This window comes from Tetrao urogallus (assembly GCF_951394365.1).
Source record: "Tetrao urogallus genome assembly, chromosome: 1".
Lineage (NCBI taxonomy): Eukaryota > Metazoa > Chordata > Aves > Galliformes > Phasianidae > Tetrao > Tetrao urogallus.
Window position 1 is genome coordinate 76,625,101 of NC_136813.1, and position 24,881 is coordinate 76,649,981.

The 24,881-nt window shown below is 39.5% G+C and overlaps 1 protein-coding gene across 1 annotated transcript in view; it reads left to right on the forward strand.

Moving 5' to 3' along the window:
- Window positions 1-9,673: 9,673 nt before the first annotated feature.
- PHEX (phosphate regulating endopeptidase X-linked) overlaps window positions 9,674-24,881 on the forward strand; it is a gene marked incomplete at both ends in the record, with an annotated part of 92,075 nt that continues 76,867 nt past the window's right edge. Inside the window, 3 exons of the mRNA XM_079549383.1 lie at window positions 9,674-9,785; window positions 13,781-13,849; window positions 15,567-15,728. Coding sequence (XP_079405509.1) covers window positions 9,674-9,785; window positions 13,781-13,849; window positions 15,567-15,728 — 343 coding nt within the window. The remainder of the gene's footprint in view (window positions 9,786-13,780; window positions 13,850-15,566; window positions 15,729-24,881) is intronic.

Sequence of the window (24,881 nt, forward strand, 5' to 3'; positions counted from 1 at the left end):
GTAATCCTGCAGAAACCACGTGCTACTCTGAGATATAGAGAGCTTTATCTGCAGTTCGTGTGGATGCTCTGCACGTAGCTTTTGGGGTTTTGGTGTGCACTGTTTTTGATTGCTTGTTAACCTTCTCACCTTCAAAACTTTCAAATAGCGTTCCATTTATGGCAGCCATTTAGCTCTCCCAGTTCATTTCAGGTAAATGGACTGATCTTGTAGGTTAGGTTAAACATGGTAAGAGCAGCTCCCCTCTAGATCTACAAGCATTTCCTTGCCGGGTGCTGGTTTCAAGAACACGTAGCCAACACCTGTTTCTTGCAATGTGAGCTCCCGTGCTATTGCTCTACTTTACTACATTCTTTAAAAGAAATGAATACAAAGGCTGTTATTTCCTCTTTCCTTTTTTCTTTTCCTGTAGTGAAAATAAAATAGCCATGTGGTTTTCAGATCCATATCCAAAAGCAGTACTGCTGTGTGCTGAATGGCTTTTGCACAGGGAGCACCTTTGTGCTGCGCAGAGGACTGCAGCTGGAAGGAAGGTGGTGCGGCATGCCAAGCTGACACTTTTTGTCCAGCAGGAGTGCAGCCCTGTACCCAGCATGTGTTATTTGTGAGAGTGAAGGAATGTGGGCTATGGGTGATGCTTGCAGTCTGGATGCTCAGCCCCTGCTTGGCTGTCTAGTGACAGCAAGTGAATTACTTCTTCCAACCAGTGGCAGAAACCTGGCCTTGCTTGAGCATCCAATTGTGAACAAGTGGCACTCAAATACATCTGAATTTCAGACACGGTAAAGTACATTTTATGTCGTGCCAGTCAAAATACATTTTTAATAGCTTCGTGTCTTTTGCAGTACCTGCAGACTCACACAGCAGAGTGTTTTTTTCATTTGGTATTATATGTAACTTAAAATATGTTTATATAGTTGCTTTCATCCTCAGATACAGTGAAGAAAAAGAGATGGCAAGCCACAAAAGACTTTAAGACGTGAAGTCGAAAACACATGTGATTCCTCTTAAGAGCATGTTTTCTGAAGGCAAAGGCTGTAACAAAAAGAAATCTCTTTACGAGACTAGTAGGCTTAAAAAAGAGCTGGAAGAAACAGATCTTTCCCTTAAATTAGTTGATAGCTCTGTGGCCATATCCATACACTTGAGCTGAGGTGCAGCCCGTGCCTGATCTCTCTGTTGTCCCAAACACGTTACAGTTCCCATCGAGGTGTTGTGTCAGTGTTCTTCCGGCCCTGACTACCCTGAGTGGTGCAAGTTGAGCCTACATACAGAATCAAGTGATGCTCATTAGGTTGGTATGAAATTCCAATCGTGTGTCCTAGTTCAGACAGTCTCAGTATGAAGACTTCCTCTCTAGGCAGAGGATATGGAATCACAGATCCATAGAATACCCTGAGTTGGAAGGGACCTACAAGGCTCATGGAGTCCAACACTTGGCTCCACGCAGCACAACCCAGAATCAAACCCTATATCTGAAACTGCTGATCTTCAGCGCTTGGGGCTGTGCTCACAGCCCTGTGGTGCAGACCCTTTCCATGACCCACAGCTGCCCCTCCCCTGACGCAGCTCCATGCCATTCTGCAGGCTCATATTTCCTCTCATTAACTGGTGCTTCAAACCCCTTTGTTTGTGAAGCCTTTTATGTTTTTAGATAATTTTTGGAATTTATTGCCTGTCTGTAGATGTTTTCCTAGTGAAAGCAGGTGCTATTAGTATTCCCTGGTCAATCTTACTGCTGTGCATATTGCAAGATGCTTATTCTATCACTTTATATTGAAAGCATCATCTTGGTAAGAGGTTGGCTCACATATTGCTGTAAAATTAGGTAATGAATGTCCCATTTCAGTTAGCCAGCTGCACCCAGAAAAGACTGATCATGTTTGCACTAATTTCAGAGAACTGAGCAGAAGTCCTCATTCTAATAGCAGTTTTGCAGTTAATTTTTTCTTCTGCTGGGGAAAGGCAGTGACAACGAATCACCATTGACATTTTCATCCTGCTACCTCCCATTATAGAGAAGGTTCTCAGCAGCTGTGTTTACACATTTCTTGGTCAGAGCTTCCCTTCAGATTTTCATTATTACATTTGTACTTCTGGTCAGTGAAGGCTGAGATGGAAAAAATCCAGTGTTGTTTTAACTGTACCACTATGTTTCTACTCTGTTTTTGCCCTTTACAAGCAGAAGTGTGAGCGTTAAGTTATTCTGCTCAGGAACAATGTTTGACATTTTTGCTTATGCTGCTTCTAAATTTGTGCTCTCCTCATGCAGATGTGTTCTGATACCAAAATTTGAAAAGTAATCCAGAATACCTGCTTTCCTACTGCAGTATATGCAGAAATGTCACAAAAGAAGAAACAACACACTTTCCTTTGTTCCTGGAGAAATCCTGTATCCAGGCCTCGCAGTAAGACTGAAGCAAATACTCTTCCAGTGAAATGGAAATATCAAGTACAGGCTTTGAGAAGTGTACATGAATACAGCAAATTTCTCATCTGAGTGTCCATAAGTTTTATTGAAAGTTATGTTGGTTTTTTTTTTAATCAGGTCCAGTTATAAATCCATAAAAATGTAAGGCAACAACAAATCTGTGTTTCATAACCTTGTGTCAGTAGTGGGAAAAAAAGAAAGAAAAAAAACAGCAGAAACAACAGCAAAAAAAAAAAAAAAAAAAAAAGAAAAAGCACAAAGCTTTATTTTCAATAGAGATGTTGGAAACTTCAGGAAAGGGCTGTCAAGAACATAGCTATTTGGTTTGTGAAGATAATCATATTTGGCTCCAGTTTGGTTCTTGAGGATTTCTGTGACTTGAGGAAAACAGATGTTTAGTCTTGATGATTCCATGGGGTCTGGGTTTCTGATTTCAGTGTGAGGTGATTGTGCTTCCCCTTTCAGATGACCTTCATCACACGTCCTCCTGAGGTCCTGCTGAGTGTCATTACTGAATGTGGACACAATCACCGAAGTAGCACCAAGACTGCTAAGAGGCAAGTTGCTAGAAATGTCTCTAAAAATACCATATTGCCATGGGATTTTGGATTTAAAGCATCATATTTGACATGGGATTCTTCAGGCTTTAATCTATGTGCAAACTTAATTTTAATTTCATTTTGATAAGATAGAGAGGAAAAAATAAAATGCATTAAAACTAATTTCAGGTTGTAGCTGTGGATTTTTTGCCATCTGCTTTTCCTCTGAGAGCAGAGCCTATGCAAGTGTGCTTTCTCTGCCTCTGCCTCTGATCCCACAGCTGTGCTCAGGAACTTTTGATCTTCGTAGCCCACCTCAACCAGATTTGACAAAGGGGATGTGGACTCAAAGATACTCAGTTCTGCAAACTTTTTGCCAGGATGGAAAAATCTATTGTTTCTGTTACCAAGGCTCCAGCATAGGAGAATCTGTCCTGAAAAGGGACACGTGGACATCTCCATTTGAGAATTTTGGGTCCAGAGGAAAGATGATCAAAGGGCTGGAGCACCTCTTCTATGAAGAAGGGTTGAGGCAGTTGAGGAGACCTCATTGCAGCCTTCCAGTACCTAAAGGGAGCCTATAAACAGGAAGGGGACTGATTTTTTTACACGGTTTAGTAGTGATAGGACAAAAGGGAATGTCTTTAAACTAAAAGAGGTTTAACTTAGATATTTGGAAGAAAATTTTTATTCAGAGGATGGTGAGGCACTGGCACAGGCTGTGGGTGCCCCATTCCTGCTTCTTCTGGAGTGAAATGTGTGCTGCTTGGTTCTCTACCTTAGGAGAACCAAGTGTGAGAGTAGGCAGGAGGCACTGCATTTGCAGTGGAGGTCTTTCTTCTCTGAAAGACAGAAGAGCACAGTTGGGGCATTTCTTGTGTGGATGCAGAAAGCAGTCACATGCAGCTTTGGTGGCTCTCCTCTTTTGATTGCATCTGTTAGTGAGTATATAACCCACTACACACCAGAGGATTTGTCCATGAGGTTCAAGCCTAATGGAAACCAAGTATCCTTAATTCTACTGCTCTTATTAACCATCTTTGCATTGAAGCACAGGAAGTTATTAAAGCTCTTGTGATTCTGATGCAATATTGTAAAGACACAACAGCTTCTTTAAACAACTGTTTTGTCTATGCTACTGTAACTATAACTGTGGCCATTGAAAGTACTGCATTTCCCAGCAATGTCTTTTTCAGTGCAGTTCATCTTATGTTTACTGTCAGATAAACAAAGCCAAATTTTTCATAGAATCACCAAATGGTTTGGGTTGGAAGGCACCTTAAAGATCATTGAGCCCCAACCCCTGCCATGGGCAGGGTTGCCCCCCACCAGCTCAGGCTGCCCAGGGCTCCAACCAACCTCACCTTGAGTCCCCCCAGGGATGGAGCACCACATCTTCTCTGAGTAAGAAGATATGCTGAGATACTCTCAAATATTATATACGTATTTTTTAATTGCCAGCTACCATGCCTTTCTGCATTCTCTGTTAGCAGTGTTAACAGTGGGAATGGACCCCATATTTAATCTGTAACTTGGGATGACAGATGAGGAGTGTATGCAGAAGTGATGGATATCCATAAAAACACTTATGAATAGTGTGAACATGACCTTTAAGAGAAGTATTTTTTGTTTAGCTATAATTTAATCCGCTTCTTGCAGAAAAATTGCAGGAAGGCCTAAAGCGGTTCCCCTTTCTGCTTGAGAGCATATGCATTGTTTCATTAAACTGCCTTTTCAAAAGCAGCTCTCAGAAAGCTTGCAAACTTGAGTGGTTTAACTTTAATCATCCCAGATGTTGGGTTTCAAAGCAAGTTGCTGTTTGGGCTCGTTACAAGCACCTTTCGGTCTGAGAAAGCAATGTTTCCTGCAACAAGGAGAAGTTCTTCTTAGAGTAAGAAGAACAGCTTAATCTACTTAGAATAATAATAACAGTAATAATAAGAAGAAAATGATTTGGGGAATTAGAACTGTAGGAGAACAATTTTTTCTGCTTTGCAGGGTGTTTCCTCCACGTTTGCGGTTGTATGGAAGATTTTTTTTCTAGAAAAGCTTGCCACCAGCAGTGTTCAGAGTCTGTTGACTCTGTACTGGGTATTAATTAATGAACCCACATTCTCACAGCTGCACTGAGGCCCTCTGTGATGTGACTGCACCAGTGGAAAACAATGGAGCTATATATTTCCAGTTGTCTCTCTGAGATGAATCAAGCAACAGTTTGTCCTGAAGTATGGCTGCTCATGGCTGCAGCATGGAAATTTTGGGATTTTTGTAGCCAGGAGTGTCATTTGTAAGGTTCAGAGATCTAAGAACAAGTGGTCAAGCTGTCTTCAGATGCAATGCACTGTTTTTTTCTCAAGCACAGTGTATGTACTTACAGCCCAGTCAGCCAGTTCTGGTTGCAAGAACTGTGTAGTTAAGAAAACAATTCAAGTCTCCATGATGAAACACCTGGAATGAAATGAAATACAGCATGTCCTTTGACCCCCATGCTACAAAGCCAGCATAGACCTCACACTACACCATAGCTTCACAGGCTCTGCTGTGTGCTTTTCTGCTGATGGCACTCAATCTGCATCTGCCTGGGTGGTTCTGTCTCCGAAAGTGAGGTATGACTGTTTGCTAAAAATGCTTGATAGGCACCATCAAAGCTGTGATGTTCTGCCTGCAAGATGCCTCTGTCAATTTTAACTTATTCCTCTGAGGCAACCTTTGCCTCTGAGAGGCAAGCCCTGAATGTGTACCATGAGGACAGCGTGTGAGGAAATGCCCTCTGTGACCAACATCGGCAACAACAGAACGAGGAGCAATGGGCACAAACTGCAACACAGAAAGTTCCATACTAACGCAAGGAAGAACTCCTTCTCTGTCAGACTGACAGAGCCATGGAACAGGCTGCCAAGAGAGGCAATGGAGCCTCCTGCTCTGGAGGTACTCAAGACCTATCTGGACACTTTCTTGCGTGACTTGCTGTAGGGAACCTGCTTTAGCAAGTGCTTGGGCTAGGTGATCTCTAGAGGTCTGTTCTAATCCCTATGGGTCTTACGTTTCCCGTGCGTTTTGTTCTTTTTTTTTTTTAAACTTTAAATCTGAACTGATTTTTCCATCTTCATAAAAAGTACAGAAATTGTTTCAATACATTTAAAGAAGGACAAAATATTTTCCAGTGAGCCCGAACAAGTCTTCCTGCAAGCTTGGGCTGAACATGTACCAACTTCAGGCTCTTTTGTGGTTCCAGCAGCATTCAGTGACAGCCCACATAACTCCGGTTTCTATTGTTTTCAGTGAAACCTAGGCAAAATGTGGTATTTTACATGTTTATTGAAGGTGTCTGATAATCAAGCCTCAAGAAATGGGAATTTAACCTTAAACCAAGGTACATGGAGAGTAGTTCAATCTCAATCATTCAATGTCAGCTCTGATCGGCACCCTTCCTGACTAGCATGATCCATGGACGTGAGAATTGCATTTACTCATACAACAGTGATTTGCAAATACTTGTGTTCGGGAGTGAGCAGCCATACGCATATGTATGCACACGTTTATTATGCATGTAGACAAACTTCTGGGCATTGGAATGCTTCTGCTGTGGTTCAGCCTGGAGCATGTTCCAAATGGTCTGCCAGCTCTTTCATGTAAGGTTTTGAGTGGAAATGTTTGTACATTGTTCTAGCACTGTTCTAAGTGCCAAAGTGATCCCATTGTTTGAGTGGGATCTTGGTCAGGGCAATTCTGAGTGAAAGAATAGCGATTCAGAGTGTGCCGTATTTAAATACTGGATATTTTCCTATGTCCATTCAATGTTTTATGAATGTTTATCAGAGTCTATGCACAGCCTCATTAAATACCTCATTGCACTATAATCACTAGGAGTTCTGTTAGCTGTTCTAGCAGCTTTAAGCATGGTGCATACTGGGTACCTGCCAAATTGCTTCTGCGCTTATGATGAGCAGGGCAACCAAATCCTGGCGCATATCAGGAAAGTGTCTCAAATGCAATGTTAAACTTCTGTTACTGATCAGCAGTATCAGAAGCTGATTCATATGTGCTCCACACACCTTTTTCAACTGCTGCCAGAAATGGATCTCTGCAGCTGTTCTATGCAGCTGTTTGTGCTTTATCTCTAATTTTGTAGTTCTTTACATGCTGGAGAAACCAAAATAAGATACTGACAGCATCCAGGCTCTTTTAACCAGGAGGAAGAACACTGACATGATGCCACATTGTAAATAAGCCCACAAACCCCAGCTTAGAGAAGTCATTTGGCTGCTGGCAGCTGATTTGTGACTCCTTGCCAGAAGGATCATGCACTGCCTGGGTCTGACTATCCCAGGGCATTCTGTAGTTGGAGCTGGATAGTTCTTGTCAGGATTACTCCATGCTCTCATTGCCTTCAACATTGCTTTGGCTAAGGCTCCTATTTGGAAAAGGAAACTGAATTGTCCAGCCTCTCCCCTTTATCTGCTTCCCAGTCTCCCCAGGAGAGCTGGAAAATAACTTGTTTCTGCTTTGCAACACTGAAAGCTATTCTTGATTTATGGTCTGTTGTTGTCCTAGGAAGAGATCTTACCTTGAAACAAAATGCTGTCAGTGAAACACTAATACAGCATAGTATTCATTCAGCGCATGCTAGTCTGTAAGTATTTACTTCTCTAGAATACCAGATTTTAAGTCTTTAAGTAAGAGGGAATCTGAGTGAGAAGGGATATTAATTTAGTGTTGATCAGTTAGGATATAAAGGTGATGGAAGGTATTCTCTGTCTAACAACTGTTTAGTATTTTCAATATCAGTGGTTTAATTCTGACATTGAAGGAAACTCACAAGAACAAACATAAATTCTTGCCAAGTGTATCCTATTGAAGTCTACTTGGTGTTTGGATAATGGGTGAAGTTGATCACATGGTGAGATCGCAACATGTCCATGCATTTTCTGTGTCATCACCCTGACCTTTTAACAATCCCTCTGAGACTTGCAGTGATTTGTACATGAAGTCTCAATAGCACCGATGTCACTTAAAATTATATTCTCAACTGTGCCGGTGACAGAGTTGTATCAGTGATTGTTTATAAACCAAAGATCTGCTCATGCATTTGGAGTCATTCACACATTAAACGGAAGACTTTACAGGTGGGAATATATTTTCTTCATTCCCTGACACCATCATTTCCCTCTTCTTTCTCAGCTGTTGGATATCATGCGATAAATACAGGACAAGCAGGCAGGTGAAAAGAAACAAATGCATTTTTCCTTGTCTGGGCTGAGCACAGATAAGAATGGCCTTCTGCATCCTGTTGAATGGGAACAAGGGTCATCAATGAGTGTTTTCCCTGCATGACCCCAGGCAGGATGTAGAAGACTTGGAGAACTTTCCAAATCCAAATCTTCTTGTAGATGGAGTGAGTTTTCCATTTATGCCCATCTGGGATTCTGGTAAACCTGTGTGCAATCACTCACAATACTTAATCTCCTTTTTTGTTTGTTTGTTTTTTTCCCAGGCTGGTAACTGCCATCACATATACCTTGCCTGTCTTCTTTCCTTACATCTTTTTTTTTTTTTTTTTTTTAATCGGAGTTATTTTTGGCTGAGATAAGAATTCAGCATAGAAGTAACTCAGACACAAATTGTTGAGAGTGTGGATGTGTCACTGTCTCTCCCTGTATCTTTCTTTTACATGAGTGTCCAGCTCTGGAGAAATTGAGAGTTCGTATTAGAGAATTCACTCCAAAATTTTGTTATGAATTGAATGGGGGAAACCTTGCCACCTGGAGAGAAGATTGTCAAGTTTAAGCCTGAAACTTGGAAATCCATACAAATAAGTCTTTTCCTCCCACTTCCTAAATTTAAGTGCCAAATAGATGCTTTCCACTAAGTTCATAGTGCTACTTGACTTGGAGGTATAGGTTCCTCTCCTATGGTTCATTGCATATCAGCAAGGACTGAAATACCTTGCCTGGAAATAAAAAAAAAAAAAATCCAGCTCTTAAAAGAGCACTATTCTGTAGGTTGTGCTGATTACTGCTTTTGCTGCATGATTGTGATTTTTGGCACAGACTATCACATACCAAATTCCCAAAATAAAATGCTACACGATATTCTAAGAGCACTTAGGAAACTTTAAAAAGGGATTTGTCCGCTGGTTGAATATCGCTTCTGGTGAAGCCACACAGTGCAGCAAGAGAGGCTTAGGACAAAACAGCTTTAGTCAGCAAATTGCCTTTTAAATAAGCACAAAGGAAAATGAAAACCTTCAATCAGTCCTGTGTTTGTAGAAGTTGTCAGAAATCCTGCTTTGATTGTAAAGGCTCTACGGCTATATGTTAGAGTAGCTAAAACATCTGTTCAGCAACGTTGTGAAATCCTCGTGCTCTGAACTCTTGATAAAGGGGACTGCTGAGTGATTGGTTCGTAGAAACTTTACAGGCAGAGGAACTGTAAATAGAGTGGTCACTGCTTGCCTTCCCTAGTCCTGGTCAGAGGAAAGCACGGAAGGCAGCCACTATTTTACGAGTGCATGATTTTGCTTTGAGGGGGAGAGAGCAGGAAGTGCCTAGGAAATGGTTCACGACAGAAACCTGAAGTTGTAAATAGAAGAGAGAAGGAGGAGAGCTGAGGGATGCGGCTTGTGAGTAGTTGAGCCCCTGATACAACGGCAGCAGAGCAAAACCAGACTTCTTCAAGAACGAGCCCATCCCAGCCCATTCCGATGGAAGGAGAGACAGTACCAGCGAGCAGGAGAGCAGCCAGCAAACCCACGCGGATCGCCCTCGGCGTGTTCGTGGCTGGCACCATTGCACTTGGCACCACACTTTTTTTGGGTAAGTGAGAAGGTCCAGGTTTGGTGTGCGGGTAACCCTCCTGAGCACAGCTGCTCCATGCGAGTGTTTGTGCCGTGCACTGTGTTACGGTGACAATCCTGGTCATTTCTTTTTCCCCATTTTATTTTTGAGCGTGTCAGCAAAGAGATTTTTTTTTTGTGGGAAATGTTAGAGCTAGAAGCTGCAACGTGAGCTCGTGTAACTATTGAAAGCTGAGTTTAAATTTGAATACTGGGTTGAATGAGCTAGAATGAATACTGGCTAGAATGGGATTCTTTCACAGAATGGGAAGAAAGGGGTAAGATTATGAGTATTGGTAATGCCGATTGCAAACTGGCAGTTTGTGACAAACGTGGACTAAAATTCTCTGTTTCCTGAAAATCAATCTGTAGTGCATACATTTTATGGAATCTGTTGGGTAATCCTTCATTTGGTTTTCATTATGGATTGGCTAAAATTCCTGTAGAAAACTTGGGTAATGCATATGTTTGCACATTTTTTAGATGTTTCTGTTTTTCTACGACGAATCGCAAAGACATCTTTGCAAAAATCACGAGGTACATCTGGGAAGAAACGAAAATGTTTTGATCAGATTTATTAGCTGTTACTTGGCAAAATAGAGAAGGCATTATTATTTTATCTCTGGGATTTGAAATCATTTGTAGGTTGGCTTTGTTGGAATATAGGATGTTGGAGGGGTATACCTATGGGTATAAATGCACCCAGAAACAACTAGACAGTGAATAGAAAGCAATACTCTGTAAAAGCTTGAAGAGACTGATCTTCTTTTAGAATAATTCTGACAAACTTCTCATTTCTTCAGAATCCAATTTTCCTGGACCTGGGAAAACTTAATTTCTAAGAAAAGTTTTTTGCTTCCCTCCCATCTTTTATGATGTTGATGATGATGAAAGATACACTTACAAGATAAGTTGTCACTTATAGTGACAACAGAGAAAATGGTGTTGGGTTTTCTAGCGAATACTGGTAGCAGCAGGCTCTCATTCAGATAGTATTCTGTTGTAGAATCAATTCCACAAATACTTGCACAAAAGTAACTATTGTGTATGTGAAGAATCCCAACCCATTCCATGACATTCAATAAAAGGCTTTATAATGATAAGAATTGGATCTTCACCTTGGTAATGTAAAATATTGGCTTTACATGAAAAATAACATTTTTTCCCTTAAATAATATGATATCAAACACCAGGAAGCAATGGTGAAACCTTGTTCTTTTTTTAGTACTAATTTGCTTGATTACGTATTGCTCGTACAAAGAAACAGAAGTTTACTGCAGTAGATTATCAGAGTTATGTCCTTTATCCACAGACCAGACGTGAACACTTAAGCAAATATAATAATTCTCATAGACTGTTTTGTAAGTGTGTTAAGACCTTTCTGTATCAAATTCAGTATCAAAATTTTCACTGACCTAATGGCTAAGAAATATAAATGCTGGCCTTGGGTCAACAAAAATATTTTCAGAATTTGTTTGGAAATTTTCAGAAGATTTCAATCAAAAGGGCAATGGAAAATGATTAAACCATTCTAACATTTTGTCAATGAAATGCTCTAGTGTTTCATTTTGACACTTTTTTGGTTTTTTTTTGTAAGTTTGTGTTTAACTCCTTCTTAGCTTTGTCAAACAGAAAGGAAGCCACTGTTTCTCATCATCTGAAACATTTCAGGCATCAGATGATGACTTTTTTTCTTCAGTTTTCATTTAATTCACGTAACTAGTTGTTTCTGATGAACCTGAAACAATTCCCCATCACTATTTTTTTTTTCCAGTCTGAGAAGCAGAACATTGCCTTCTCCTACTTCTTTTCCTTGCTCTCCTTATAAATCTTACAACTCCCAGAAGGATCTGGGAGAACCGTAGAGTTTTGTTTGGCATTATTTGCTTGTACCATTGACACTAAAGGACATGCCAAATCCCCTGACAACCCCTTCCTCTTTTCTGTACTATCAGAACCATGAGGGCTGCTTTGAATTATTTATCTTTGCTGACACGTTTTCATTCTCCCTTATTTCACACCAAGCGCAAAGAGTATCTGGGAATTTCTCTCTTTTTTCTACTTTGTTAAGAAAAAAATCTAGCAAACCTTCAAGACCTGGATGAGTTCTAAAAGATTGGCTTTCAAGAGGGAAAAAGCAAATCCCCATGAATTGGGTGGAGTGTGATGCCTTTGGAGAACTATTCAGTAATAGACACATTATCCATTATTCGTAGTTTACATAGCTCAAAATTGCCTTCTGGAAACCTACTCTTCTCTGTTTTCTCCTGTTCCTCAGTATTCTGATTCTGATTACAATCTTTCTTTGTTTCAAAACCTAGTGTTTTTCTTGGCTAATTGCTGGAATACCTAGAAGTAGTTTTTGAGATGTTGTTTTTCACTAGTCTATTGCAATCTTCAGTAGTCACTAAGAAATGAATAAGGTATGAAGTTATAGCCTTCAGGTTTTTTTTTTTATCATTAAAATTTTCATGTGCTGAACTACCATCTCACATCTTCCTATTCTTTTTGAACTACAAGAGAACTTTATAACCATCATCATAATGCCCTGAAGTAGTAGCATACCGTTTTGCTTCTGTTTCTGTTTTTGTTTGCTACGGATTGAGTTATTAAAAAAAAAAAAAAGGAGATAGCGAGATATTTCTTTATTTCTTCTGAGCACATCTACTGAATCTTATTTCATCTGCCCCTGGGGACTCTTCGTCCCAAGAATCAATTATCTGCATATTTGCTGCCTGACAGGAGTGTCTCAAATAAGCAATCATATTTAAATTTCAATGTCTGTGAAAATGCACATTTTTGAAAGAGGACCAAAATTAACTGAGTATTCCATAGCTCTTGTCAGTGAAGCTTTTGGATGTGAATAAATGTCCAGTACCTTCAGAGGCCAGTTCGTGCAGACACTGCACTCCGGCTTATAAACCAGGGTTTTTTCTGCAGTCATTGCCAATTTAGCTTATTCCAAACAGTAGTGAAAGGACACCAAAGATGCCAATGGAGCCAGGCAGTGCAGTGCTGCTGCAGAGAGCTGCAGCAGGGAAAGTCCTGCAGAAGATGGCTAGGTAGTTCCATGTTCAGAGACCATCAATGGGGATGGATTGCTTCTACTGTGGTGGTGCTCACTGCCCAGGCACTGGGCAAATGCACTATGTGCCATGGAGTGCTCTTATTCCATGTTGCCTGAGAGCAAAGGTAGATGAAGTTGAGGAATCAGGCACAAGAGGGGGAAATACGAGGGCAGCTCCAAAATTAATGTCTCTCATTTTATTATTTTGGCCTACATGTCAGAGGTGGATGTTGGTGGTATGGCAGTAGAGATTGAACCTTCCCACCGATATTCCATCAAATTTTGTTGCTGTGTGATAGATGGCAGCAGAGGGGCTGTCTGATACAATGTCATCTGACGTGGACGTGTGGATGAAGCAGAAGTGTGTCACTGAATTCCTTAATGCGGAACAACTGGCACACACTGACATTCATCAACACTTGCTGAGTATTTCTGGAGACCAAACAGTGGATGTGGGCACAGTGAGGGGTGGGTTGTTTATTTCAGCAGTGGTGGCAGCAATGTGAAAGACAAACCACATTCTGGAGGGCCATGCGGACTTTTATGAGCATGTCATGAAGGCTCTTTTTCATCACTAGCAAAAAGTGCATATCTAATGGTGGTAACTGTGATGAAAAATAGTGTTTGGTATCTGATTATTTGCTTTATCAAATAGTGCTATTGTGCTCTTTGTATCTGTTGTCATTTCCATGGAAACAAATAAGAGGAATTACTTTGGGAGCAACCTATATAATTTTTAGGAGGTGCAGTAGTTACCTAATGTACGTTATAAGTGTTGTAAATCACTGTGGCTAGAGATGCAATAGGCCAGTGCTTGCACTGACATTTGAACAATCAAGCATACAGTATTTGTCTCAAATGGTCAAAATCAATGGCAAACGATCTCATCATGGTTTTCTATTTTGCAGTTAGCCAAGGTCTTATAAAATTTCATCCAAAGCAACAGTACTGTTTGACTGCAGAATGCATTGAAGCTGGTAAGCAAAAACTGTCTCCTATCCATTACATCATGATCACAGTAGGTTAATGGGATATTTATATTGTTTTTCCTTATTTCTTTTTCACTTATGATGTTTAATTAATAATTAGGGTAAAAAATAAGTACATTTTAAAAAAAGATATTTGTCTAAATCACTGCTGATCTGAGTATATTTTCTGCAAGTCAACTCCTGCTTTTTAATTGCTTTAGTTCTATTCTATCCAGGTTAACCAAAGTTTCCTGTTGGGTTTGTTTCAATTTTTTATTAGAGGAACCAAACGTTGATTGTCTCAAACCTTTTTTTTGTTTCATCTCAGTAATCAGAAAATATTCAAATGAATTCTGCACAGAAATGTTTTAGGGTCAGATCTTACATACGTGTGAATGACTGCAATATAGGAACTATGGCTCAAAATCTGAAACTACTTCTATATCAGTAGGCTCTTCCTCACACAGGTACGCATGTTGTAAACCTCATGGAACTGGGACATCTGGTAGTATGAAATGTGAGCTAAAGAGATCAGGTTTGGTAGGACCTAAGTCTCATTTTGTTCTCATCATTTTGACAGCTTTACTCCCTCTAAATCAGTGAGAGTCTTTCATTGAATGCAATGAGAGCAAAGATCAAACAATTGTTACCACATCTGGAAACCTGGCCCTAGATTCATTTCATTTGAAACAAAGTGGATATTGTGTGAACTTCTAAGAATATTTATTTCCATTCTGAACCACATTAAAACAACACTTGCATTTGAAATCCTGACAAAATTCTGTGGGGCTACATACATAGACTCCATACATAGCAGACCAAAAATTATTCAATGCAGTCAGTCTCAGAGTTTCTAGCATGAGAAGTGAAACTACAGTTGAGACATAGAAATATCATAGAAAGTATTCTACACAAAAATACTGAATGATAGAAACAGTACTATAAAGTCTGTAAAAGTATCAGATGTTCTGATAGGAAATACATTTTTCTATTTAACTATTGCTATAAGCCTCAAAACACATGGTTATTTAGGAAGAAAACATCAAGTATTTTCATATTCTCTCTTACTTTACTCACATAGATTTATGCCATAATCTCTATAATGTGCGATCATTTGTTTACACACAGAGAAGTTATTTTTATCAAGCATGTTAGACTCATCTCTTTCTAATGAGTCTCACCTGCAGTAGCAACTGTTGGGGAGGTAGTCACAGAAACGAGCAGAAAATACTACACTTATATCTCGCAGTGAACAGCAAATCATAACTAGATGTGTTTTGCAACTACTGAGCTAAACAGTGCCTAATTTTTTGTAAGCTAATTTGTTTGATACATATCATTACTATTCCTCGGGTACATAATTCCATCACAGCAACAGTGGAGAGTCTGTATTCAGGTGTCTGGCCCCAGCAGGTCACTTTCCTGTAGGTTTGGTGGTCATTGCTCTTAAAGCAGTTGAGCAAGCATTGAATAGATATTTTGTCTTTTCCCACTTGTTATGTAAGCATTGTTAGATGCTAGAGAAGCTGGATGTTATTCTTGCTGCTGTTTTAGAAAGAACAGAGATCAGGACATTCGTCAATCCAAGAATAGCCATAGTTAGCTGCAAGTGAGCAGCATCACATTGCAGAAACTGATTAATCATCATTTCTCAATTTTGGTCTCATAGAATTCTCAGTTTAGGTAAAAAAGTACCATAACACTTATGCAGTATCCTTTTTTACAGCCGCTGCCGTCTTAAGCAAGATAAATCAATCTGTAGATCCTTGTGACAACTTTTATCGATTTGCATGTGATGGCTGGATACATAACAACCCTATTCCCGAAGACATGTCAAACTATGGTGTATATCCTTGGCTGCGGCACAACGTGGACCTCAAACTGAAGGGTAAGTATGTCATTTCTGAATGCGTTTAGCTGGCTTTTCAGTCTTGTTTGTTAAGTGGATAGTGTTGAAATGAATAAAGATTCCACACTCCCTTCAGCTTATTGCATGATATCATGTTCTCTTTTAAGTATATTATTATTTTCTTTATTGAAAATAACATTGGCAGAAAATTTATTATAACAGAGGCAGAAGTGGGGAAGGAAGAAAAAACCTGGGGTATTGAACTCAGGGGTGTTGGTCGATGTTCAGCTGAACATGAGCCAGCAGTGCGCCTAGGTCCAGAAGGAGCAGGGAGGTGATCATCTCCCTGTACTCAGTTCTGGTGAGGTCTAGTGCTGTATTTGGTTTTGGGCCCCTTACTATGAGAAGGACATTGAGGCCCATGAGCATGTTCAGAGAATGGCAACAAAGGTGTGAGGGGTCACGAGCACAAGTCTTATGGGGAGCAGCTGAGGCAATTGGGATTGTTGTCTGGAGAAGAGAAGGCTCAGGGGAGACCTTATTGCTTTCTACAACTGCCTGAAAGGTGGTTGTGGTAAGGTGGGGGTCAGCCTCTTTTCTCACATGACTAGTTACAGGACAAGGGAGAACGTTCTCAAGTTGCACCAGGGGAGTTTCAGGTTGGATATTAGGAAAAATTCTCCAAAAGAGTGGTTAGGCTCTGGAACAGACTGCCCAGGGAGGTGGTGGAAGCTCTGTCCCTGCAAGTGTTCAAGAAACGTTTAGATGTTGTACTAAGGGACATGGTTTAGTGGGGAAATACTGGCGGTAGGTAGAAGTTTGGACTAGATGATCTTGGAGGTCTTTTCCAACCTTAATGATTCTATGATTCCAATTGCTGGCAACTCTACAGTTTAAGAATGATGATACAAAAGGATATTTCTTATACCATGGGAAAAGCAGCAGGAATTGAACTCCTTCCTCCTTGCAGTAGACTAGGTAGACTAGGAGTCTACTGGTGTACAAGTACAGAATGCATACTGAAGATCTAGAAACAAGCTTTGGTCTGTGGCAGCACTCTTTATGACAGTGGATAATTGCAGGAAAAGAATATAAGAAGTCAAAAATAGTAACATTTTGCAGTACAGTTAGCTAGATTTCAGCAGGAAGCAATTTGAAACCTTTCAGATGTAGAGATTGTTTATTTCAAGTTGCAGTTCAGCTTGTTGTTGAAGTACCTGGACTATCATCAGTGAAAGAGAAGGCGTTTTAAGGATATGTCTGGATAAAAAAATAGCGTCAATTGGAAGAGTGTAGGAAGAGAAGTATTTTAATCTGTATATGACTTGGCTTTGTGCTATACTCTGCAGCAACATTTCTCATCAGGAAGTTCTGCAAACTGGAAAGAAAGATGATGATTACTGTTAGTAGGATAAAACTGACAAAATTTCATAATCTCCACTAGAACCATATCACATAAGAGAAGGGAGACGTGCAAGATTCATTGTCATTGTCGTGTACCTGAGCATCACATACCTTGAGCATATTATTGATCTATTAGTTGAGCTACTGGTTGGTTTTTTGTTCACCACAGAACAGACCTCAATTTTAGAATGTTGTGTTTGAATGTAGCATTTATTTTTCTGTTAGTTTTTGTACATGTATTTGCATAGGATCAAAGTCCTTTTCTACTTGTTCTCTTCAGTCACACAATATTCAATTCTCACATCATTAAGCATTTTAAAAGCTGCATTGAGTTTCAGAATATGAATTTGGAATTTCAACGTGGGATACAATCTGATGAGTGCTGTTTTAAATCTGCTGAAGATGTCACAACCAAAAGACAAAATATTGCCAGAGGCTGTTTTAAGTTATGTTTTGCATTCTAATTCTTCTGCTGCCAGGATAAGGCTGTATTAGATAACTGCACATCCTGCATGAACCTTAGCCACATATAAGACAGATCTAATTGAATATAGAGCAGCAAGCTGTGACTCTCATCCTTAATTTCCTTTTTTTACAGTGCCTAATCAAGGACATCATGCTATACCACATTTTATATGGCTTTCTTATTGCAGTCCATTTAGAAGTTGCTAATCCCTAGCTATGACAGTACAAGGCAAAGAAAGAAACATCTAAGAGAGAAGTATTTACTTAGTGGAAGTGCCTTATCAAAAAAGGGGTGTAATGAAATGCCTGATAATTACATTAACAGATGGCCTGAACTGCTCCTTAGCATAGTACAGGGGAAGAAAAGTGAAATGTTTGGTGGAGTAGAGTTGATTTAATATAACATTTTTATCTTCTCATTAACTTTTTATTGAATAAAATCTCCAAAATGTACTCTTGGTAATTAAAAATAAAGTGTGCTGGATATCATATTGTTAGCCAAAGTAACAAGGCGTAACTTCAGCCTCTATATATCTTTGCACTTTAGCTTGAGTTAATTCACTAAATTAGCTTGACACTTCTAGTTATTAATTTGTGGATGACCACATCATTGCTTTCAAAATTTTGCCAAGACTATGTTTGCACTGGATAACATATATGGCTAACCAGATCTTGGAAGCCAATGTAATCTCTCTTTCCTAAAGACATCTCACACTATTGGAAATGGCCTTGTTTGACTTAGTAGATTAAAAAAGCCCCACTCTTTAAGGAGACGATTATTAAGCTAGTTCCACGTTCTGAAATATTTATTATATTAAAGAAATCTGTTAATCTCAGAGCGTTAACATGACTTGGCCAGAGATCTACATTTTTCATATTTGATACTCTTTGATGGTGTGATATAGATGGAAGTATTTATTCAGACAATATATTAAAAATGACACTGTTTAAAATAAATTATTTAAACATCTAATCTGTTTCCTGGTTCCTGAATGTTCCCGAGCTTTCAACAGAAAGGGAGTTTGAGTATTTGTGCAATTGTGTGCAGGGTCTTGATTACCCAGGCGTATCTTCAATCTGCTGGAAGTTTCATTTTTCGTTCAGGGCCAATAGACGTAGAAGATCTTGCAGCCAATAATAGGCCACAAGAGTAAGAATTAATTTTGCCTTACCAGAAAGTGGTAGGTGTAGCTGTACAGTGTACGGAAGCTGTCGTTAAACATTGCCAGTTTTGAGAGTAAAGCTGTTTTGCTGTTATTGTTGCTCCTTATTATTATTAGTAGTAGTAGTGGTAGTATTAGTATTGAGATTGCAGACACACAGGAGCATAGGACTTTGCAGAACTCAATTTCAAGAAAAGGGAGAACATTTTATGTATAGGTGAAGGTTTTTGATGCTTTAATGATGAGCAGCAAAGAGCAATGGCAGAGCGTTTCAGTGGAAAATAGCTGAGAACTTCTGGGTGATAGTCTTTTTGCACTCATGTTTGGTTAATTGAAGGAACAGGGCAAGCAGTGTGCATTTCTGGGTTCTTCTACATTCATAAATTTTAATGTGACAGTTAAAATTCTAATTTCTGTAAGATTTGGATTTATAATGGATAGGAATACAGTAGCGGGTACTTTTTGTTGATGGTGGTGGTTTTGGGTTTTTTTTTTTTGTTTTGTTTTGTTTTTTTTTAATGATTCCATGGCTTTCTTTAGCTGTCTTTGGATGGATTCCAAATAAATAATTTCACCTTTGGTTTCTTTCCCATCCTTTGCTTGAGGGTTGCTTGGTTTTCTTTGTCTGCTCTCAGCAGACTCCCCAAAACGCATATGTAACCTTTTACAAAGTGGGTAAAATCCTAGCACACTGAAAACACTAGCATCCTTTCCCTTGGATATCAGAAACATCAGGGTTTCAAGCATTGTAGGGGAAAACACAGGAGAGAATTGTAGGTGGCCAAAGATGTGTTTAAAGCGCAGTTGTGTGGTTTAGGTTAAAATTTCTTGATACAGAACAGTTCTCAGAGAGAATGCTGCCACTCTTGCTCTACTCCACATTGGTGCAGCCTCACCTCAAGCACTGCATGCAGTTTTGGGCATCACAAGACAAGGACATAAAACTATTAGAGTATACAAAGGCGGGCTACAAAGATGGTGAAAGGTCCGGAAGGCAAGACACATGAGTGCCTGAGGCCCCTTGGTTTCATGAGCCCAGAGTAGAGGAGCTGAGGGGAGGACTGATGGCAGAGTGACTCTCATGGGTCACAATATCTCGTGAATATTCTACGGTTCTGTGATTAGGGGCTTGGAACTTGATGATCCTCGATGTCCCTTCGAACCCAAGATATTCTATCCTATGATAGCATCAGTTAGCCAGTCCTTTCTGCACTAGACCATCCCTGACTTGAATGAAACCTTTCATTTTTAACTGCATGCACATTAAAAAGTTAGATGGAACCATTTTGAGTACTGATTGTTTCTTGGAGTCTTCCAGAATGGAGAAAATGGTTTGACTGTGGCCGGTTTTATATGAAGTTATTTCAAGCTGTAACTGCTTCAGCTTTCCCTTAGGTCAAGCTTGAATGTCTCTGAATTACTAAATGTGTTTCACTTACCATAAGATTTTCTGCACAGCTACTTGAGATCCTGCAGAATTTTTCCCTCTTTATTGGTGACCTTAATTAAGAGTTTGGAAGCTCAACTCTCTTACTACTGCAACGTAGTGAATAATTCAAAACTGGAAGTCTGTGGCAAGTAAATCAGTACCCGTTACCCATGGTGAATGTTGATTGTGAACCACATAGTTTCTTTCACTTTCTCTGAAGTCTGCAGAGTGATGATACACAGCTGGATTTTTTTTTAAAGTGACCATGCAGGAAGCAATAAATTAAAAACCAAAAAACTCTGCAAATGTTCCTAAATCTCAGCACTGCAAGGGAGGTGAGTTTAATTACATAAATTATTTGTGAACATGGCTTTTAGGCCTTTTCAGTTTAATTTCAGTGTATGGAAACTAGTTGCAGATTAAGTCTCTGTGCTGAATCTGGCCCAGTGAGACACCTACTTGAGACTAATTTACAGTGCTAAGGTTTTCCAGCACGGCTATTTTCTGAATGGCTGCCAGTTTAAACATAGCAGGGAATTCCTAACGTGGCAAACAAGGAATTGAGGATATGGGGTGTGTGTGTGTGTTTAAAGTATATGAGGCAGCAAGCAAAATATCTGGTAGCATAGGAAACTTCTCCTAATGTGATCTGCAATTATTTTCTTTAAAAAATAACTACTCAAGTAAATACAAAAAGGCAAAAATATTGAATGGAAATTTATACTGTCTGACCACAGGTGTGTCCTTTTAGACAATTCCAGAAGCTGGTGTTGAGTTGCTGCTGCCCTGTGCCATAGGGCTCTTGCAGGGCTGGCCTCTCTTATTCTCCTCACAGACAGACACTTGGTTAGGAGCACTAGGGTGGCACTGATGTGGTCCATGAGATCCATAATGTTGTCACTGATACTCCTCATGTTCTGTCTCAGTGTATGTGTCTTTTGTGATTTCTTTTTTACGAGATAGCTTATTGAGCACTGTTGAGAAAGAACAGCAGTAATTTAAAATAAAAAGAGAAAGAGAGAGAGAGAAGGTATTTATGTTATCCTCTCCAAAAGCCTCTTGTTGGATAGCTGCTGTTAAGCAAGATAGCAGCAAACAGCAACAGTGCTCGTTCTTTTTCGATTGATGACTTCATCTGCAGATGGATCTCTTTTCAGTGGTCCAGAACTTTTTTTCAGTGATTCAGATCTTTCCCATAAGGGTTTTTTTCTTCTAAGTGTAAGAAAAAAACCACAAGTGTCCCAAGTCAGATAAATCTTTCTGGGCAATGAGTTAACAGATTTTGGTAAAATGAACTACCTGAATCAGAGATGGAGTAGCCAAGAATTTTATAGGCTTTGTGGCTGCTCAAAATGAAAGCTGTGTCTGCAGTGAGTGATTTTGGGAAACCATGAGCAGAGAAAGGAGATCATTTTGGTTCCTAAGTGAGGTTTTAAGGCAGCATGGCAGCAGAGCCACAGAATTCCCACAGCATCTCCGTGGTAAGGAGACAGAACAGAATCTCCCTATGAGCCCTGTGCTGGAGCAGGAGCAGGATTTACACCTTGCTGCTACTCCTTTGGGTGGTATAATATTCCCCCAGTCTTGGAGGGGGAACCTCTCTTTTCACTGTTGTCTACAGAGGGACAATATGTTCCTATCTGCAGACACTGAATTCCAAAGTTACTGTAGGACTCTGTTTGGGTCTGGTAATCTTGCAGAAAGAGGCACTTGTACCTTAGAAAACATGGAAATCTGTGGCATCATATGATTTTCATAGAATTCTTAGAGTTGGAAGGGACATTTAAGGCCATCTAGTCCAACTTCTCTGCAATAAACAGGGACAATCACAGATAGATCAGGGTGCCTAGAGCCTGATCCAGCCTTGCCTTGAAAGTCTCCAGGAACGGGGCATCCACCACATCTCTGGGCAGCCTTTTCCAGTGCATCACCACCCTCAGTGTAAAAGCTTTTTCAGTCTTATTATTTAAAAAAAAAAAATTGCTTAATATATGTTGAAAGTATTAATACAGTTACATAAAGCTTAATGCTAGTGTCTACTACAGAGCTCCCTCTGTATCATAACAACTCGAGCTCCTACAATCTTCCAGCTTAAAGGTAGTTTAAAGGTAATTGTGGAATTGCTGTCCTCTACGCTATAATCCTGGTGTGTAGGCGTGTGTGTTTGGAGCGGGTAGCTGCAGGAAGTACTGCTCAAAAGATTGTTTGAGATTTGCTATTGAAATTAGGCTTATGAGCGGAGGTTCCCACATCAGCATAAGATGACTTTTGTTTTTGTTAGAGTTTGTGTACATTTAGATTAGTTGACTTCTGGAAGAATGCCGTGATGTACTTACTTTTTTAGTATACAAACATGAAGTATTTGAGCAAGGTGTGGGGGGGGGGAGGGAGACACCGTTTTATCAAAACAAGGCAGGCTTGATTAAGTTGTCAGCTCCAGAGAGTTCTGAGGAATGGGCTCCTGGAGCTGCAAAAAGAACCAGAAGGTTTTATTAAAAATTAATAACTTAGTGGCTTAAAAACATATCAAGTATTGTGTGTAAGGTTTATCTGAGACTGTGTGAGCCAGCACAAGTTCTTCCAAAGGCAATCAATAGCTCATTGGTGTGCTGGATGCTTCTGCCTTCCAAAAACGTAGTGGTATACAATATAACAGGTGGTTGGACAACGTGGTTCTGTCTGCATTATTTTTGAGCCTTATATGAACAAGGAGTTTGTCTCGATGAAATATGTTTGGAGTGATAACTGGGAGTCCTTACTGTGAGACGATTCTGCTGACCTGATTATTTACAATGGGGAGAGTGACAGAAAGAAGGTAAGAAGGTAATGGAAGGCTGATTGAGGAGAGAACATTGGCAAAAATATGTGCTTTTGTGAAATGTAAAAGGTTTATTATTGACATCAGAATGGAAAAAAAAGTATTGATTTGCTATTTAATTTGTGTCAGTACAGAGAGTATTTTTCTTGGTTGGGGAAACAGGGTGAAAGAAAGGTTGATTGCTCTTCTCTCAAAAATGATACAAGCAAGTTCAAAAGGATTCACAGATTTGAGATTTATCTGAGAAATAACTTCACTGTGTTTCCCTATCATCCCCATGTGGAATAAGAAACTGAGGGGATTATCTTAGCAGTGGGTCTGGAGAAATATGGATCCAGATCTTTCAACTTTCAGGATAACATCTTAATTGGGAAACTGTAGACTGTACGGTGGCTCTTTTTTCATCTCTCTTGTTGAAACTGCTTTATTTGACATAAAATATTTTAACTTCAAAGGCACTGAGTGTTTTTTCTAAATGATTTTAATAGCCAGATAGTTAGAGGATTAAATTCCTAAATGACACGTAAGACTCCGGTTCCTGCCCAATAAGTATGCAATGTCATAAAAAGAAAAACAATTCTCAAGTAAAGCCACCCCAGAAATCTTTACACCCCACTATTTAGGAAATCTCAAGATATGGAAACAGTAACTAAATGCATTTCAATTTGTGTCTCCAGTTGATTCAGGTTGAACAGTGGATTTTAATTACTTCATGATTAAATATAATTTTGCATCTGTTTTGACAATAATCTCCAGATTACATTGAGTGTATATGTAGAAAAGTATTTCCAAGAAAAGTGAATTATTTTCACGTATCTGGATGGTAACATTAATGCATAGTCCTTGATCATTCACAGATGAAAATGCAGATGTTCTCGTAGGGCCACGTCGATTCGTTGACAAGAAAAAGTAAATATCAGACTTTTTGTGGAGGAAAGTGTTCGGTGCCTGCTGCTGTTATTTGTGTTCATTTTTTCCCACTTAGCTAAGCGTCTCTCCTTACTTTTGTTTGGACTCAGAGAAAAAACTTTATTAATACAAGCATAGATTTAAGCATTTTAAGATTTTGGAAAGCCTTTCGTGCTCGTTTGTTGTTTTTTGTTTTTTTTTTCCTCATGTATATTTAACAACAGTAGAGGAATCCAAACCATAATGCAGTAGTAATTCAAAATAGATGTTTATAAAATGTATTAAAGTAATTTTTTGTACAGCACTGGGCTCTGATAGTTTCCTTTCCAGCCCTCTGAAAGCCACCAACAAGAAAAGGAAGAGGAACCTTAGTGTCAATAGGGTGCTGGTATATATATTTTCAAGCATTTAACTAGAGTGGTGAGAAATATTTTTGTAAGTTTTTTTTAGTCGTGATGGAGTGAAAATTACATATTTCAGTCTATTTTCTTATTTTAGAATCCTGAGAGCAAACTTTTATATAAAAACCAGTCATTGACATAGCAGTTTTAAAAAGAGTGTCTTGGGGATGGGGACTCCAAACTGCGTATCAGACTGTCCACTAGACACCTGAAATAGCAAGAAGCACCACAGAACAACTAGGAGAACTAACAGTTTAAAAAAAAAAAACAACCAACATAGTTTAGGGAGCTCCAAAAAAACCAAAAATTGTTGTCGATCAGTTGTTAAAAGAGGAAATGTGCAGGGATGTATATTAAAGTTGTACGCTAGAAGAAATTCTCAGAACTCGTATTTTAAAGGAATAAGGAAACTCAACCAGCCCTTGAAATTATGTATTCAAAGCTGAGTTATGGTCGTCGAAATGGGCCCACAAATGGGCTTCCATGCCCTTCCATGAGGTGTGCATCTGTAATGTTTTATGGGTGGACTAGAAGTGGCTCAGCTCTTTTCACAAGGCTTCAGATGCGAAGCAGCTCTGAAATGGCAGCTAGGCAGTGTGATCT